This window comes from Lytechinus pictus, chromosome 8 (assembly GCF_037042905.1).
Source record: "Lytechinus pictus isolate F3 Inbred chromosome 8, Lp3.0, whole genome shotgun sequence".
Lineage (NCBI taxonomy): Eukaryota > Metazoa > Echinodermata > Echinoidea > Temnopleuroida > Toxopneustidae > Lytechinus > Lytechinus pictus.
The window spans coordinates 2877501-2895305 of record NC_087252.1 but is presented as its reverse complement, the minus strand read 5'-3'; the positions used below and the strand labels follow the sequence as shown (position 1 = coordinate 2895305).

Below are 17805 nucleotides of genomic sequence, written 5' to 3'. Positions count from 1 at the left end.
GGATCGCGAGCTGGAAATAATATTTGAAATTCCGATATGAAATGGGTCAATTTAAAGCAATATTTAAAGCACTGTGTATATAGGGGAATTGTGAAGTGGATGTGGAAAGCACTTGATAAATGATGCAAGCGCGAAGCGCGAGCAGATATTTTATTATTATTTTAAACTAGGATCGAGAAATTTTAGGCCTAACGACATTTTGTAATTATATAAAATGATGCCTATCTTCTATTCCTCTTCCTAAAACTTGTCGATATTTTTTTCTGAAAAAGGGACAATTTAGTTATGAATTCATAATTTTTTTTATTTCATATTTATTAATCTAATAAGCCTAATGAGTGCGTGAAATTCGCTGACAGTGCATGAGGCCTGAAAAACTGGATATTTTATATTGTTTGTAATCATGAACAGGATTCATGGGTTGATACATTTACATCAAATAATGCGAGCGCAAATCGCAAGTGGCGTGCCGTGGGTCACGGCATTGGGGGGGGGGCACCACCACAAATTTGGTGTCACTTAGGGAGCACGCTCAGTTGCCAGGTATACTGACCTAATATAGAAATTTTAAGGACATGCAATGCCATTAAACGGATAATTATCTCACTGATTAAATAATGCGAGCGCGAGGCGCGAGCTGAAATTTTTGTATATTCAGACCTAAAAGGGACATTATAAGCAAATTTTTTGTAATCGTGATACGTACCTGTCTCGCTAAACAAACAATGCGAGCGCGAAGCACGAGCTGAAATTTTTGTATATATTGACCCCAAACAGGGACATTTATGGACTATATTTTAGGTATCCATTAATAGTATAAATATCTCAGCATAGTCATCTAATGATAGTGCCACCCTTTGCTGATTTTGTTAGAATTACATCTAAACATATGAAACACTTTTTGTAGTCATTGTCATCATGATTATCATACGCATCTCACTAATCAAATACTGCGAGCGCGAAGCGCAAGCTAAAAAATTATGAAATTCAGACCTGAAGAGGGGCATTCTAAGGCTTGTTTGTAGGAATTCACTAAGTCCTTACGTATTTCACTAACCAAATGATGCGAGCGCGAAGCGCGAGCTGAAAATATTTGATATTCAGATCAGAAAAATTTACATTTTAAGGACTGATTTTAGGAATTCATGAAGAGCAGACATCTCACCAATCAACTAATGCGAACGTTAGCACGGACAGGAAATGTTTTATATTAAGACCTTAAAATTGGGCAATCACTTTAAGTAGTCATGAAAAGGAAGCAAATGTCACTACATAAAACAATAATAACTCGAATTGCGAGGAAATATATTTGGTGTATATTGATTTGAAAATGGGATGCTCTAGTACAACAGGATTATACATCTCGTTAAACAGTCTATGCGAGCACCAGGAACAATGAAGACATAGGCCCTGAGCAAACTGTTTCATAAAGTCATGAAAAAAATGCTTCTTATGTAACATAATTATGATATAATATAACATTATAATAAACAATAATTTCTTCTTTCCCCATTACGTTTCTCTTCCTTTATCCCTCTTTTTCTCCTTTTCCCCTTTTTTTTTGGGGGGGGGCAGCCGATTGGGGGGCACGTACAATCGAGGCACCTGAAAAGGAATAATTTGATAATCTTATATGAAATACACAAAGATAATAGGTAGGCCTACAACATTTTAAAGTTTCGCTTAATTTCACAAACCAGTTATATTCACATCCTCGTCGGTATGCTAATGAGGAGACCGATGACATCACTCACTACTTCTTTTTGTATTTAGTATATGAAATATGAAATATTCAATTTTTCTCCGTTGTCGTGTGAAACAACGATTAATACCTCCCTGAACATGAGCAATTAGCATTGTTTAATACTAAGTGGTTCAATCAAGTTGGTCCATATTGTAAAATCTGTAAAAAATGAAATATATATTATTGTATAATTCTAACAATAAAAAACAAAGCAATTAGTGAGTGAGGGACATCATCGACTGTCTCATTTGCATGTCACTGAGTTGTGCATATCACTGTTTTGTGAAAAATAAGCAAAATTTTAAAATGTCATAATTTTCTTATTTTACCTCCGATTTTGATGACATTTTCAGCATAATGCTTGTTTGATTTTTCTCTATTTATTCAAATCAACATTTTTGGGGGGTGGACTTGTCCTTTAAGGAATGAATGCGAAGCGCTAGCTGAAAACTTTTTTAATGATAAAATGAAAAGGACATTTTCATTCGTTAGATTAGAATATAAAATATTTTCAGCTTGTGCTTCTCGTTCGCATAAAAAAAAACTGTGAGGTCGGGATGCGTACATAACTAAACAGTGATGCGAGCGCGAAGCGCGAGCTCAATTTTTTGTATATACTGACTTAAGGACTCTTTTAAGGTATAATTCCTATTCTAAAAGTTTTTCCTTTTTCTCTTCGTCTTTTTTTCTTTTTCTTTCATTTTTTTTGCACCACCATGGGGGGGGGCAAAAACTTTGCCCCCTGGATCGGCCTATGTATATTGACTTGAAAAACACTAACATTTTAAGGACTTGTGTACGTGTGATCGATGGAGAGGATACACACCTCACTAATCAAATATTGAGAGCGCGAAGCGCCAGCTGAATTTGATATTAACCCCTTTTCTGACCCTGAACAGGATACCTATCTCACCAAACAAACTTCAAACTCGAGCACATTGATTTTTGTCTATTATTGTAAAAACGGGATATTTTAATTCAGCCGCATTAATTTAACCTTTTTGGGAAGGAAATGAATTTCACTATAAACAGGCAATACGAGCAATGTTGCGCCCCCGTCGAACATGAAATTGCATGGAGCCCCCTAAGTTCAAGGTCAATTTGGCGCCCTCGGTTGAACATGAATTTGGCGCCATGTGAAATATCACTTTGCCCTCCCCCTTCTGAAATATGTATTTGTCGGCTTATGGTCAAACATCAAATTAGCGCTCCCCTAGTTCGAACATCAATTTGGCGCCCCTCCCAGTTCAAACATCAATTTGGCGCCCCCATCTAGTTCGAAAATTAATTCGCCCCCTCCCCCTTGTTCAAACATCAATTCGGCGCCCCATAGTTCGAACGTCATTTTGGCGCCGCCTACTTCTAACATCCATCAATTTGGCGCCCCCCTCGTTCGAACATCAATTTGGCGCCCCAAGCTCGAATAGCAATTCGGCGCCCTCTAGTTCGAACATCAAATTGGTGCCCCTAGTTCGAACATTCAATCGGCGCCTCCCGATGTCGAACATAAATTTTGCGCCCCTACGTCGAACATTAATTCGGCGCACCCCCCCCCCCTACGTCGAACATATATTTGGCCTCCCTAGGTCGAACATCAATTTGGCGCCCCCAGTTGGAACATCAAATTGGCGCCCCTAGTTCGAATATCAATTCGGCGCCCCCTAGTTCAAACATCAGTGTGGTGCCCCTAGTTCGAACATCAATTCGGCGCCCCCCCCCCCCTAGTTCGAGTATCAATTCGGCGCCCCTACATGTAGGTCGATCATCAATTCGGCCCCCCCCCCCCCGTTCGAACATCAATTCGACCCCCAGTTCGAACTTCATTTTGGCATCCCTTCGAACTCAATTTGGCTTCCCTAGTTCGAATATCATTTCGCCCCCCCCCCCCTAGCTCGAGTATCAATTTGGCGCCCCCAGTTCGAACATCATTTTAACATCCCTTCGAACATCATTTTGGCGCCCTCCTAGTTCAAATATCAATTCGGCGCCCCTACATGTAGGTCCAACGTCAATTTGGCGCCCCATAGTTCGAGTATCAATTTGGCGCCCCCTAGTTCCAACATCAATTCTGAGCCCCCCTAGTTCGAGTATCAATTTGGCGCCCCCCTAGTTCCAACATCGATTCGACCCCATCCCCCCCCCCCCCCCCTAGTTCGAGTATCAATCTGGCGCCCCCAGTTCGAACATCATTTTAACATCCCTTCGAACATCATTTCGGCGCCCTCCTAGTTCGAATATCAATTCGGCGCCCCTACATGTAGGTCCAACATCAATTTGGCGCCCCTAGTTCGAATATCATTTCGCCCCCCCCCCCCCTAGCTCGAGTATCAATTTGGCCCCCAGTTCGAACATCATTTTGACATTCCTTCGAACATCATTTCGGCGCCCTTTGGTTCGAACATCATTTTCTTTCCTCCTCTTCCTCTTTTTTTCTTCTCGTCCTTCCCCCTCTTCCTTTCCCCTTTTCTTCCTTTCTTTCCCCCCTTTCTCTCTCTCTTTTTCTTCTCTTCTTTCTTCCCTCTTTCTCTTTCTCCTTTTCCTTTTCCCCTCTTCCTCTCTCTTTTCCCTCTCTTCTTGCCCCTCTTCCTCTTTTTTCTCCCCCCTCCCTTTTTTCTCTTCCTTCCCTCTCTTCCTCTTTTTTTTTCTTTCTTTCCCCTCTTCTCCTTTTTTTCTTCTTTTCTTTCCCCTCTTCTTTTTTCTTCTTTTCTTTCCCCTCTCTTTTTTCTCTCTTCTTTCCTCCCTCTTCCTCTCTCTCCTTTTTCTCCTTTTCTTTCCCCTCTTTCTCTTTTTTCCCCCTCTCCCCCCTTCCTTTACTTCTCTTCCTTTCCCCTTTTCTTCTTTTCTTCCCCCTTCTCTCCTTTTTTCCTCTTCTTTCTTCCCTCTTCCTCTCTCTCCTTTTCATTTTCCCCTCTCCCTCTCTCCTTTCCTCTTTTCTTTCCCCCCTTTTCCTCTCTCTTTTTTTTCCCCTCTTCCTTTCTTCTTTTTCTTCTTTTCTTTCCCCTTCTTTTTGTTTAGCCGAGGGGGGGGGGGCAAGGCCCCTCGGCCCCCACCCCATGGATCCGCGCCTGTATATATATATATATATATATATATATATATGGATTTCCATAGAGTTACGATTGATTGGATCAACCGTTACTCTTTGTAAGACGGGGCCCTTGACAGTTAATTATACATGTATAAATGGTGTAATAGCACAAGATATACTTAATATTCATGATGACATTTTGTGTAAACTGAAACAATGTGAAAAGGTAGCTAAATATTCATAGTCTAATTTCTGCGAAGTTTCTTTCCCCGTAAACTTTATTTCATTCTGGAAGGATGTTTGTTCAATGTCAGGCGATGTGGATTGGAAAAAAAATATGATCGATTTTAAATGTACCATTGGTGCTCGCTTACGTGCATTTTGTTTTCAGATATTTCATAGAACAATTGCCTTCAATAATTTCTTATTCAAAATCAAGAGAAAAGATTCCCCTCGTTGATTCTTTTGTAACAAGTGAAATCAATTTGGGAAGAAATCATTTCTCTTATTAATCAAAACTAAAACACCAATATTGCACCTTCCACTTTTCAGAAAATGTTTGGTATACTAAGTGATAATTGTTTAACTTATATATTTCTCCTGTTAAAATGTTACATATATATCTGTAAATTCAAAACAAACCCTTGAGTGTCGACGGTTTTAAGGCTCTATTAAAATGTAATATGATAAACTCGCTCTCCGTTTCCAAAAGTGGAGATTTGATTTGAGTACCTTATTATATTAATGCTTCACTCCGAGTTGCTTTGTGCTTATAATTGTCTGTTTCTTTTGTTTTATTTTTCCCCTTGATTTGTATTTTTTAATTATTGTATAACTGTTGAAGTCAATTTATACATTAATATTGAAAGATAAAAAAAAAGTATATACAAGTACTAGACCTTTAAACTGAAAATTAAGAGAAAATATATTACCCACCCCCATCACCATTAGATCAGACTTCTTTGTGTTGATGCTTATAGATGACAGCATTTCCTTAATTGTTTCTTTATTTATTTCTTTATTAGTTTTTTTTATGTTAAAATTTCTGGGAGAAGATCCCATAAAACTGTTCAGGAGTACCTCTCTTTACCCTGGATCGCCACTTTTTTATTTCTATTTTTTATCTTTAACTTTTCTGGGAGAAGATCCCCTAAAACGTTTCTTCGTGCATGTCCCCTCCTTCGGATCGCCGCCACTTTCAATAATATTGCAAATGAAATATTACTTTATTGGGATATATAATTTTCGTTTCTAACAGCCGTTGTATTTGGAGACCCGCACTTTGTGACATTCGATGGCGTTGAGTACAGTTTCAATGGGAAAGGCGAGTGGACGCTCATGCGATCCACGACCGGAGCTCAGAACCGGTTTACACTCCAGGGAAGAACCGAACAGATGCTGGATTGGCAAGGTTAGTGTGAAGGTGACTTTGTTTACGATAAGTCCCTCTTTTATTTTTCTTTCTTTCTATTCTACAGATGACCCATTTGATATAGTCTTCATGACTTGAAATTGTATTTATTTTCGGAGTCTTGCCTGAACTTTTAACTAAAAGGATAATAATTTGTCCATGCTAAGATCCGAATACGCAACCTTGCCAGTGTTGACATTTCTGGTATAGTGTTTACATCGGTTATCTTTTATCTTTCGACAGACAAAAGTACAAAATCTTGTATAAATAGTCTTCTGTGTTTTCCCGATAAGTTTAATGACATTCTTGTGTGTTTTTTTATTTTATGTATTAGTTAGTCTTTGGTTCTTTATGTTTTGTTCGTCTTTATTATAACAGGCACACCAACGAAACCGCCTCCAAACAGAGCAATGGTGTGTCATTGGAAATAATGTAATAACTTTGGTCGGCCTTGAGTCGGATTCGTCGGTGTGACTGTGCTAATATGAGTTATCATCTCAGTGACATAATATCGTATGCTATTCCTTTTCTTTAGGGAATATTGTACAGGCTACGCGTGTCACCTCCGTAGCGATGAAAGAGGAAGACAGAGAGAACATTGAGATTCAACACAGTTCAAAGACTATTCTTCAGGTTGTGTATCAAGGACAGTACCTCAAGATTGACACACAGACCAGGCTTGCTTTAGATGGTAAATTTGCATTCTTAAAGCCACCATACTACATTCACTTTCAACAGCCATGGGGGGGGGGGGTCTTAGTTTCATATTATGGAAAAAACATTCCAAAAAGAAAATGATTTTAAATGGATAAATTAGCATCATTTCCAACTCACAGCTTAGGGTTATGAAATTCATGCCATTACTAAACATGCTACAAGCTCACCGTTTGTTTCGTTCATGCCATTACTAAACATGCTACAAGCTCACCGTTTGTTTCGTTCATGCCATTACTAAACATGCTACAAGCTCACCGTTTGTTTCGTTCATGCCATTACTAAACATGCTACAAGCTCACCGTTTGTTTCGTTCATGCCATTACTAAACATGCTACAAGCTCACCGTTTGTTTCGTGTTTTCAGTCAACAATGATTCATGAAATAATATGCCAACCTCCATTTTCCAGGTTTCTACCTCTCGTTCCCGAAGATTTACGAAGGAGGTAACGTGACCCAGGTCATCATCACTTTCCAGGATTCTGAGATCGGCATCGTCATCAACGGCACCGCCGAAGGGATGTTCATCCAGGTCGTCATCCCCGACGAATTCAAGGTAGATTACTGATCCAAATATTTGATGATGGTGGTGGTGATGACGATGATGATGATGATGATGATGGTGGTGATGATGATGATGATGATGATGATGATGAGGGTGATGATGGTGATGATGATGATGATGATGATGGTGATGATGGTGATGATGATGATGATGATGATGATGATGATGGTGATGATGATGATGGATGATGATGATGATGATGATGATGATGGTGATGATGATGATGATGATGATGATGATGGTGATGGTGATGACGATGATGATGATGATGATGATGATGATGATGATGATGATGATGGTGATGGTGATGATGATGATGATGATGATGATGGGGGTGGTGGTGATGTCGATGACGATGATGATTATGATGATGATGATGATTACGAATAATGTCCTCGGCTATGCCTCGGGCGTTTAACAAAATCTACCAAAGATACTTCGTCCATTATTCGTAATGATAATGCCCTCGGGGATGTTTATAGTCCATATTCGTTTATTTTTATATGCATATATCTATTTATTTATTCATTTATTTGTTTCTGCATGTCATGACAATATTTTCAGTTGTGACCATCACAAAAACAATAATAATTAATAGTATATTAATAGCTTGAAGTGACCATTAACATAAATAATTGTATGTAAGAGGCAGACACGCAGCCATGGCATCGGTATTGTCTCACCTTCAAAAATATAAAACATATATATATATACACTGTTAGAAAAATTATCCTTAAAATAAAAGAAGTTCCTGCAGCAGAGTCTCGAGAACACCTGTAATCTTACCAGATTGCGTAATCTTACATTATATCATGTAAAATTACAAGAAATTTGTATTTGGGGTGTGGAACCTTACAATTTTCCTTAAACAAAACACCATTTTCCCCTTTTCAAACAGATCTGTTCTGTTAAATTGTAGAAAAATTCCTGTTTAATGAATTTACAAAATGATGCTGTTATTGCTTTCTGCAAAATCGTGTTTTTTCTGTAAAATCAGGTTTCTTCTTAACAGTGTAGGCCTAAGAAAATATTTAGAAAGTAAAACGAGCTAACTAATGACTACAAATCGAAGAATTAAAATATTTACTAAACATAAGAATTTTTTTTCCAAAATCGGACTGCAAACGGAATATGTATGTCATGTATGTAGTAATGTATTCAGTATATTTTTTTTCTTAAAACTTGGTGCTCGCAATTTCTAAAAGCGCATTTTAATCCTCATTCATTCCTGATTTGTTTCGATGTAGGGATACGTTGAGGGGCTGATGGGTAACTGGGATGAGGTACCAGACAATGATTTGACCTCCAATGGTGGGACATCGGTTGACCCGAACGCAACGGCGGAGGTCATCTACAACCAATTCGCAAAGTCATGTGAGTTCTATGGTAGATCCTTAAGAAGAACAGACACACTATATAAAAGGCTCTGAATAGAGTAATCCATACGTCTCTAATACACGTATTTATAATTATTATGCTAGCATTCTCAATTTCTAATTGTTCATGTTTGTACATTGGATATTAGTTTTAGACGTTGAGTAAAACCGGACAAAACTAGACCAGATATTTCCCTTATTGGGAGAAGAAGGAGGGGGAGGTAATCATGATGATGATGATGATGATGGTGATGATATCAATGTATCGATGTTATTGCTGAACATTGCTGTGAGGCTGATAAGTTACATGTAAGTGATACATTGTGGTTTGCTGCTGCTGCTGCTGCTGCTGCTGCTGCTGCTGCTGCTGCTGCTGCTAATGATGATGATAAAGTTATAGATGGCCATGTTATTTTGATAAAGAGGGTGATAATGATAGTATGCAAGATGACATGATGGCAAAATAGTACTTCCCATCAGGGTTAAGTCATAGGTCCTCTTTTCTTCTGAATCTCACCAGGGGAGATCAACCCGGTAGATAGTCTCTTCCTGTACGACCAAGGAAAGAACCACGATTATTTCCAGGACAACGACTTCGTACCCGCCTTCAGTCCTCCTGACGGAAACCTTCCTACGTACCTCGACACCCAGGTCATTGTCGACACGTGCGACGGCAACACGTACTGCATCTATGACATCCAGTCCACCGGTTTTCTTCAACTGGGCAAGGCTACGAAGAAGGCATACGATGACTACAAACAAGCGCAGAGGGCGCTGCGTGATGGTGAGTGTCGGTATAATGAAAGAGTGGCGAACTGTTGCCGCAATTATTGTGTTGTTAACCCTTCTTGCCTCCTTTGCATTGTTGCAGAAACGGTTATTATTTTTGCAACTTTGCTATCCAATGGTGGCTCGAATGGTAGCAATACTCAATCGTTAATTCAATTCAATTATTTAATGGAGGTTACCCACTGAATAGCAAAGTTACCATCCAATAACTTTTATGCAACTACTGGCCAACCATTCAGTCCATGCCAGACTCGACGTCGTGTACTGTATCAATATTTGTCCAGACCCTCTTTAACGGAACTCGTTGTTTGATTGAATTTGAATCAATAGAAAAAATCAAACTAGCAAAACGATAATAATTTCATCTAAATTGGATTCAAAATAAGAAAGTTACGACATTTCAAAATTTCGCTTATTTTTTCACAAAGTAGTAATATGCACAATTCAGTGACATGCAAGTGAGACAGTCACTCACTATTTATTTTGTTTTCATTGTTTGAATTATAGAATATTTCATTTTTTACGTATTTGACAATAAGGACCAACTTGACTGAACCATAGTATTAACAATGCTAATTCCAGAGGTTCAGGTAGGAATTAATCGTTGTTTCCGTTCACAATAGCGAGAAAATTAGAATATTTCCTATTTCATATTTATAATAAAACACAAAAGAAATATATTGAGTGGATGACGTCATCAGTCTCCTCATTTGCATACCGACCAGGATGTGCATATAACTGTTTTGTGAAATTAGGCAAAACGTTAAATTGCCATAACTCTCAATTTACAACCGATTTTGATGAAATGTTTATGTTATGCTTGTTGGATTTTTCACTTTTTATTCAAATCAACCTTTTTGTTGGGGTGGACTTTAAGCTATAGTCACACCGACTATCGAAACAAACTCCAAAACCAACCAATTATGTGGAAATCACGTGATGGTTTTGGTCGATCTAGCTCCGATCAACCTCAATTATATTGATTGATTGATTGATTGATAACGAATTTATTTCATTCCAAAATTTCAACAAGGTTACAAAGTAAAGCAAAATATAATATAATTTGTTGGCTTTGATCCATTCCGAGACTAGTTTTAATTCTTTATTGAATGTGTCAAGTAAATGTTTGGGGTCCTTATGGGACCCCAAATTGAAATCCATCATTGTCATAATATCTTCTACAATAAATTTGAACAATATCCTTTGTGAAGAAAAAGAAACACGCTGGATTTTCACGAACACAGTGAATGTATGAATATACATAGTAGAAAAAAATATTTTGAACAAACATGTTGTTGTTGCTGGCTTTCCTTAGCTGTGGTTGATTGGATCAATCGCAACTCTTTGTAAGAAGCAGGGGCCGCGGAACGGTTTTCAAAGTGGGGGGGGGCTGACCATGCTAAAAATCACAATCGTATGGTTATTTTTACGTTTTTGTACACGGTTTTGGAAAAAAGTGGGGGGCTGAAGCCCCCCCCCCCCCCCCCCCCGGTTCCGCGGCCCCTGAGAAGGGCGGGCCCAGAGCTGGTTTCATTGCATTGGTTGTGACTGTAACACAATCAACCTAACCCGTTTATCAAGTTATCAATTTACTATCCATTAATGTCTGGCATTTTCCCTTTTTTTCAGTGGTGACATGCCAGTACATTAGGACACCGAAGAACGGTACCAAGACATTCCTGAGGGAGAAGAACCACAAAGTCGGGTCCGAGCTCGAGTTCCGGTGCGATGATGACTTCATACCCATCGGACCCGAGTACCGTGTTTGCCAACCGAGCGGTGATTGGAGTGGAGGAGCGCAGGAAGATGACATCGTCAATGAATGTCTAGGTAAGACACAAGTCTGCTGTGCAAACCCTTCACTCGAGATGATGGTCTAAAAGGGCAGCCTATAATGTCTTGTGTACTGAAGGCCCTGTCGCTCAGGATTGAACAGCGAGTTTTAAACGTGATAGTCTTTGTGTGGAGACACACTTGTTGATCAAAGTTTCAATCAGGGTCTGTGCCTGTAGACTAGTAAGACACTAGGGGTGTAATTTATATGTAGAGATATGCATGATTTTCTGAACGACTAAACTGAATAAAACTCTCGAAATGTAAAACTAATTTTATTTATGGGCCTATCTCTTTTCAGCTCAATGTGTAATGTTGTCTCAATTATCTGAAAGTTGTAACAAAGTACAGTTAACAGAATTATAGTCGCGGAATTACATTTGTTTACATTGTTTTCTTTCTAAAAGAATAAGGTTGCATTTACAAATTTTGTACAACGACAATGACCCCCCCCCCCCCACACACACACACACACACAGTTATGAAAGCCTCATTGGCATTTCAAAATTTCTCCTCTGTAGAGAGTCTATTATGTGGGGGACTTGAGACACCAATACATGGTTCCATCTCGGCCGTAGATGCCGCCCCCGAGCGCATCGAGATCTCGTACAGTTGTGACATCGGTTACGAACGCTACGGGAACCAGTACCGCCATTGCCGCCAAGAGTTTGAACACTGGAGCGGCTACAAACCCGGCTGCTACCGTAAGTAATGTTCATAATGTTCAGCATGTTTATGGAGATATTTTGAAGAGGATAATAATTCAAATGTGTGAAAGGATTTTGTAGTTGATAGTGACGGAAGTAGGAATAAACAAAAATAACAAAAAATTGCATGATATTGCTTTAATAAACGACAACTGAAAGCGGTTACAAACCTCAATAATTATCTAACAATTGAATCAAGGTAGCCATGACGAGGGAAAAACATGACATGATATCACTGCTACACTTTCAAACGATTGTCAAGCTTTGGTGATAACTAGAAATACTGATGTGTATTTTATTTTCTACTTTTAGAAATATATTATTATGGTTTGGTGGTTTTTACATTATTTTGCAACTTCTTCTTTTTTTCATTTCGCTATGACAGAACAACTCAACCCGCTTGAGTTGGCTATGGCCATCGTTGGTGGGGTGGTAGGCGCCGTACTCCTGGTTGCGGCCGCTATCTTCATCTTCGTGTGGGCAGCCAGGAAGGATAGGAAAGATGACAGACTCAAGAGAGAAAAGGAAATGTAAGGAGACGTGGCTCTTGATGATGATGGTGGATGTTGTGCTGCTGATGATGGTGATAATGATAATGATGACGATGATGATGATGATGATGATGGTGATAATGATGATGATGATGATGATGATGATGATGATGATGACGATGACGATGATGATGATGATGATGATGACGATGATGATGATGACGATGATGATGATGATGATGATGATGATGATGATGACGATGATGAGGATGAGGAGGATGATGATGATGATGATAATGATGATGATGATGCCAATTATTTAAATAATGATGATGATTATGACAGATCCCGACTGATGAGAGAAGTTGACCGTGTCAAAGGCTATCATTGGCCTTAGATATAACTCTTTAATATGTTTTTTCTGAACCACACATAAATATCAAACATATTTTTTTCACTAATTTATGGCATTTTGCACTTGTTGTTTAATCTTGCCGTTATCCAGGTTTTCGGATATCGAAATGAAAACCACGCCTCAGACCCAGTCAGGCTATCACCGCGGGCCACCACCCGTGGAGAAATCAGGTCTACAGTATGGTGCAGGGACCAGTCGTGACCCTTCCCCGTACCGGGCCACTCCCGATCCCAGTCAGTACCGCCCAGTAGCCCAACACCAGGCCCCCTACCCTCCTGCTGGTGGCCACCCAGCTCACCCACCGGCCAACTACCCACCACCCGCCCCGATAAATCTGCAAGCAGATGTGGAGCAGGAGAACAAGGGTTATGCATCCGAGACTTGGGCTTAAACGCGATGACACCCCATAGAAGAGGGCGCCCTTTCCTAGATAATTGGTCAAATGTTGATTTTTGTTTCCCCACTATGGCCAAAAGTTGGGGAATAGTCGTTCCAAACAGTGAATATTTTCACTGATTTTTAGAGAGTTATTAAATAACGCCATTCATTGTCAAAATCTTGTTTCATTGGCTTTCTTACAGTTATCAAGAAGGATAGCCAAGTGATGCGGCCTTATAAAGTAGAACCTTGAAATTGTAAATAACGATGTTTTAATCGAAACTTGGTACAAGATAGTATCCATCCATTAGGTCATGTCTTTCAAAGTGATTTTTCAAAAGCAAATTATATATCAATAGATGCCTGCCTAAATTATGAAAGAGCAAATCTTCATACAGCTCGTATTCATAGTTGCAATAGATTTTGATATATTATCTCAGATGGTCGCAATAGATGTTATAATTAATCGGTTAATTGACAATAAAAAGGTGTTATGGGTACATCATATTTTCTTTGAAAGTGGAAGTTACGGTTTTTAAATAGTTGAAATTGAAAAAAGGGTCTTTTTGCTTGAACAGTAAAAAACAATGTACATTATTTGCTTTTGTTCCATGCTTCAGACAATAGTTGAAGAATTTTCTTGTTGCATCACTGTTGTTATAAATATTGTCATCTTTATCGCGTGTTATTTAGCCGAAGAAATACTTACGAAAGGGATATTGCGTTTCCTTGCCCTTATTTAAGATCATTTTAATGACAGAGTCAATAATAATACTAAAAAAAGATAGATGTAGCCTTTGTTTTGTTTTTTTTATGAACAACGCATATTGATTGCATTAGAAACTTCCCATGGCTGTTAAAGCCAACATTTAGAATCGTCAAAGTTTGATCGGGTGTATGAATGAAGGTGTGTGGTTTTTAAAGTCGGGAAACAAATAATTCAATACATCGGGAAAAGGAAATAACAAAGATCATAATCATTTTGTGCTGCAATGAAACATTTTCATATCATAATTTGCATATATGTGTTATCATAAAAAAAAATTGTTTTTAACTAACTTTTTCATCATCTCCCTTGCGCTTTTTTATATTTTTTCTCGTTTGACCTTGCAAATGCATGAATGTGCGTTACTTGCTAAATTGTACATATCTTCATAATCGATTATACAATAGTTGATTTTTTTAATGAAATGTATCAGGTGTATCTATAATCAAAATTCGTGTTACTGTTTAATCGTTCTTACGTCAATTGAACCGTATGCGTAACAGTAGATGTATATACTACAGAAAGAATAATTCACCCTGCTTTTAAGAATACAAAATATCCATAATTGTGTGATGATTAGAGATTGTAGTAGTTTTAGCTTTTGTATAAAAATGATTTATTTCAAATCTACGATGTGTAGAAAGAAAATGTAATTCAATATAAAATTTTGTAGTGTTTTTAGATGAATATATTCTTATCAGGAATAAAATTATAACTTATAAAATTATTTGTTTACCGTGGTGTGATCATGCAAGAGAATGCGTATACAGTGTTTGATTTGTGATTACAGTTTTTCTTGACAGATATTGTTCTTTCTGCAGTTTTTGTAACATAAACATTAAAAATTCGATCCAAAGTACTTTACCTTATTTCCTGATGCTTAAATACACATGCAAATATTCTTAATTTAGCTCCATGTTACAACAAACCAAGTTCTAGTAGTTTGTAATGTGCTAACTTGATATTTGGTCAGTCTTCAGATGGAGATATACACACAAACAAACTCCTTTTCCTCGTCAGCTCGGCTCTGAATTTTATAGCGCTTCGCGGGGATTGAGTGTAGGTCTACTTACTGATTAGCCGGTTAATAAAATATATTAATAGCAAAAACACTTAAAACAATGCTTATTCATATATAAATAGATATTGATAACTGTATAATCGTGTAAGATTCATCATGTTTATTATATTTATCCTCCTATTTTGTACAGAAAGTGAATAACGAAAATTTAATTGCACCATCGTGGAATAACACAATATTTTTCCCAATATATTGACCAAGATGACATTGCACACTTCCTTTGTCTAAATGAATTGCACCAATATCATGAATATCATCTTCATATTTCAGAAACACCTGTAAACCATGGGAACCATAATTAGGTGACATCAAACACTATTTTCATAATGAGTAAAACATACCGTTTATAATTTCGAATGAGTCAACTTATAAAAAAGGTCCAAACCAAACACATTCTATCTTTCTTCAGAGAGGCCCAATACGTCTATCTATTATGTGAAAAAAAATCCTCCAATAAACATGATAAAGGCCAATTACTTCGTTGGCGGTCCTCCGACTGTCGTATCACACACACGACCGTGTAAACCCATTTCAGAGAAAATCGACTTCAAAGTTTACTATAATTTTCACACTTAGTTCCCCAGCCTTACAGCATATTCAGTGCTAAAAAATTACATGGTTGAAAAGACCAAGACAATTGCTTGACAATGGTCTCCTTATTTTTACACAAAAGCAAGGATCAGAGAAAATATCGCAAAAGAGCTACATGCTTGTAATTTCGGTTTGAGCGTTTAGATTTCCCCTGTACAAAACCGCCATAGGGAATACAACAACCCTGACCGAGATTTCGATGCGCGCAGTCAGTCAAAACGTCGTATCGCTTTTCACGTGCAAAGTCAATGCAGCGCAGATGGCCGATGCGACAGTTTGCCTGACCGCGCGCATTGAAATTGCGGTCAGTCAAAACGTTGTACATCGCTCTGTTACAGTACACGTTTCCAATGGAATTTGCGCATTTTATTTAAAAATATGTATGGCATTGCCGTGAAAATCCTCTCATATCTCAGAAAATAAAATAAATTGCTGCCTAGAAACTTAGTTGTGAATAGAGTAAGACTTGTACTTAAATTTTCTGCAAAAATCTCAAAATAGATTTTTTTTTTCTTTCTTTCTTTTTTTTTTGGACCAAAATTGACGACGGTTTGGATGACCGGCGACGACTTGTATATTATGACAGCGAACATGCTGATGAGTGAAACATGAGTGCCGTTAAAAAAAGGTATATGAATATATTTCATGCTACTTAGGAAATTTATACAAAAAATGTTGTTTACTGTAGAAAAGAAACCAATAGACATTCATGAAACCTTATTCAAATAGTAGTGAACTGAATGATGCGGCAACAGAGGTAATGATACAACTGTAAATCGCTTATGGAGACGTCGTTTTATTAAGCGCCATGTAATAATTTATCATTATCATCACGTAGTAAGCTTTGTGGTGTAATTTGTGGTCGCTCCCATTATCTGCTTTAATGCAGCTTTGTCACTTTAACTTTTACACCATTTCACTCTTGGCATACTGAGCTCAGTGAAGATGGCAATTACATTTTCCTAAATAACATATTTTAGGAAAGTGTATTCAACGTACCAAATGTGAACATGTTACTAGTGCGAATTCAATAGTACTTGTTAACATGGCTTAGAACATCAATATATCGTTGAATTGGCAATGCACCCAATTGGTATTTTCCAGTGCGGAGGACTACAGATATCCATCTTTGCCAAAACTACCTACAGGCTTTCCATTATTTCTTGAAACTGATGCACAAGTGAATGTTGATCTGCTCTATTGTTTTCTCGACAGTGATGTCACATACTGAAGTGGACTCTTCGAATGCGTAGTCAAAACGTATTATCGTGCAAAAGTCGGTCCTACTTTCATGCATCTAGTACATGGTTGAGATACGCAATGTAACAGATCGCGAGTCGCAGGATTTCTATCTTTGAGAGTTTCTTATCCGGGGGCAAGGTCGGTAGCAGTTTTCTTAGCTCACCGAAAGCCACATTAAAGGCCTCGACGCGTATTCGTTCTCTCGTTGCGTGCGCAGTTCGATATTTCGCCGTTGCGCGTCTTCTCCTGCGGCGTTCCTCGCGGCTAAGCTGCGCTTCGGTTCTCGGTGGCCGGCCCTGCGGCTGGATGTCACTATTCAAACGGTTCGAACATGGGGCGCCCCCAACGGTGTGACCTCCTATGTGCGATCCCGTGGTGATGTTGGTTATCTGAGGAATGAAGTTTCCGCTTCCGGGTGGTATTTGCTTGACCGGGGTCAAATTGGTGAGTTGGATGTTTTCCCTGTGACTCCTGACTCCTAAATCACAAGGTAGCACCATTGTTGATCGAAAGACCTCTTGAAATATTCTTGAAAAAAATGAACGTTTCCTTTACCCCAACTGCTCTTTGAAAAATTGAATGCAGTATAGGCCTACTGGCTTCCAATATACATTAAATCTTATACAATTTCTTTGGCAATTATAAGAAGGATGATGATAACGATAGCGGTGATC

General features: G+C 38.4%; 2 protein-coding genes across 2 annotated transcripts in view; one reads left to right on the top strand and one right to left on the bottom strand.

Moving 5' to 3' along the window:
* The window catches only part of LOC129266420 (sushi domain-containing protein 2-like), a 28257-nt gene extending 13316 nt beyond the window's left edge, over nt 1–14941 (top strand). The window contains exons 14-22 of the mRNA XM_064103365.1: nt 6031–6183; nt 6719–6874; nt 7308–7453; nt 8710–8836; nt 9359–9622; nt 11257–11457; nt 11982–12164; nt 12553–12697; nt 13164–14941. Of these exons, the coding sequence (XP_063959435.1) occupies nt 6031–6183; nt 6719–6874; nt 7308–7453; nt 8710–8836; nt 9359–9622; nt 11257–11457; nt 11982–12164; nt 12553–12697; nt 13164–13464 (1676 nt within the window). The 3' untranslated portion in view covers nt 13465–14941. The remainder of the gene's footprint in view (nt 1–6030; nt 6184–6718; nt 6875–7307; nt 7454–8709; nt 8837–9358; nt 9623–11256; nt 11458–11981; nt 12165–12552; nt 12698–13163) is intronic.
* Nucleotides 14942–17178: 2237 nt separating this feature from the next.
* On the bottom strand, nt 17179–17631 carry LOC129266881 (helix-loop-helix protein 1-like). Its single transcript, XM_054904656.2, has one exon. It carries the CDS (start codon nt 17629–17631, stop codon nt 17179–17181), a length of 453 nt encoding a protein of 150 aa, XP_054760631.2.
* Nucleotides 17632–17805: the final 174 nt, after the last annotated feature.

Bases quoted from the DNA above. Each gene is read 5' to 3' on its own strand.
- LOC129266881 (XM_054904656.2), bottom strand. From the start codon at position 17,631: ATGGTGCTACCTTGTGATTTAGGAGTCAGGAGTCACAGGGAAAACATC.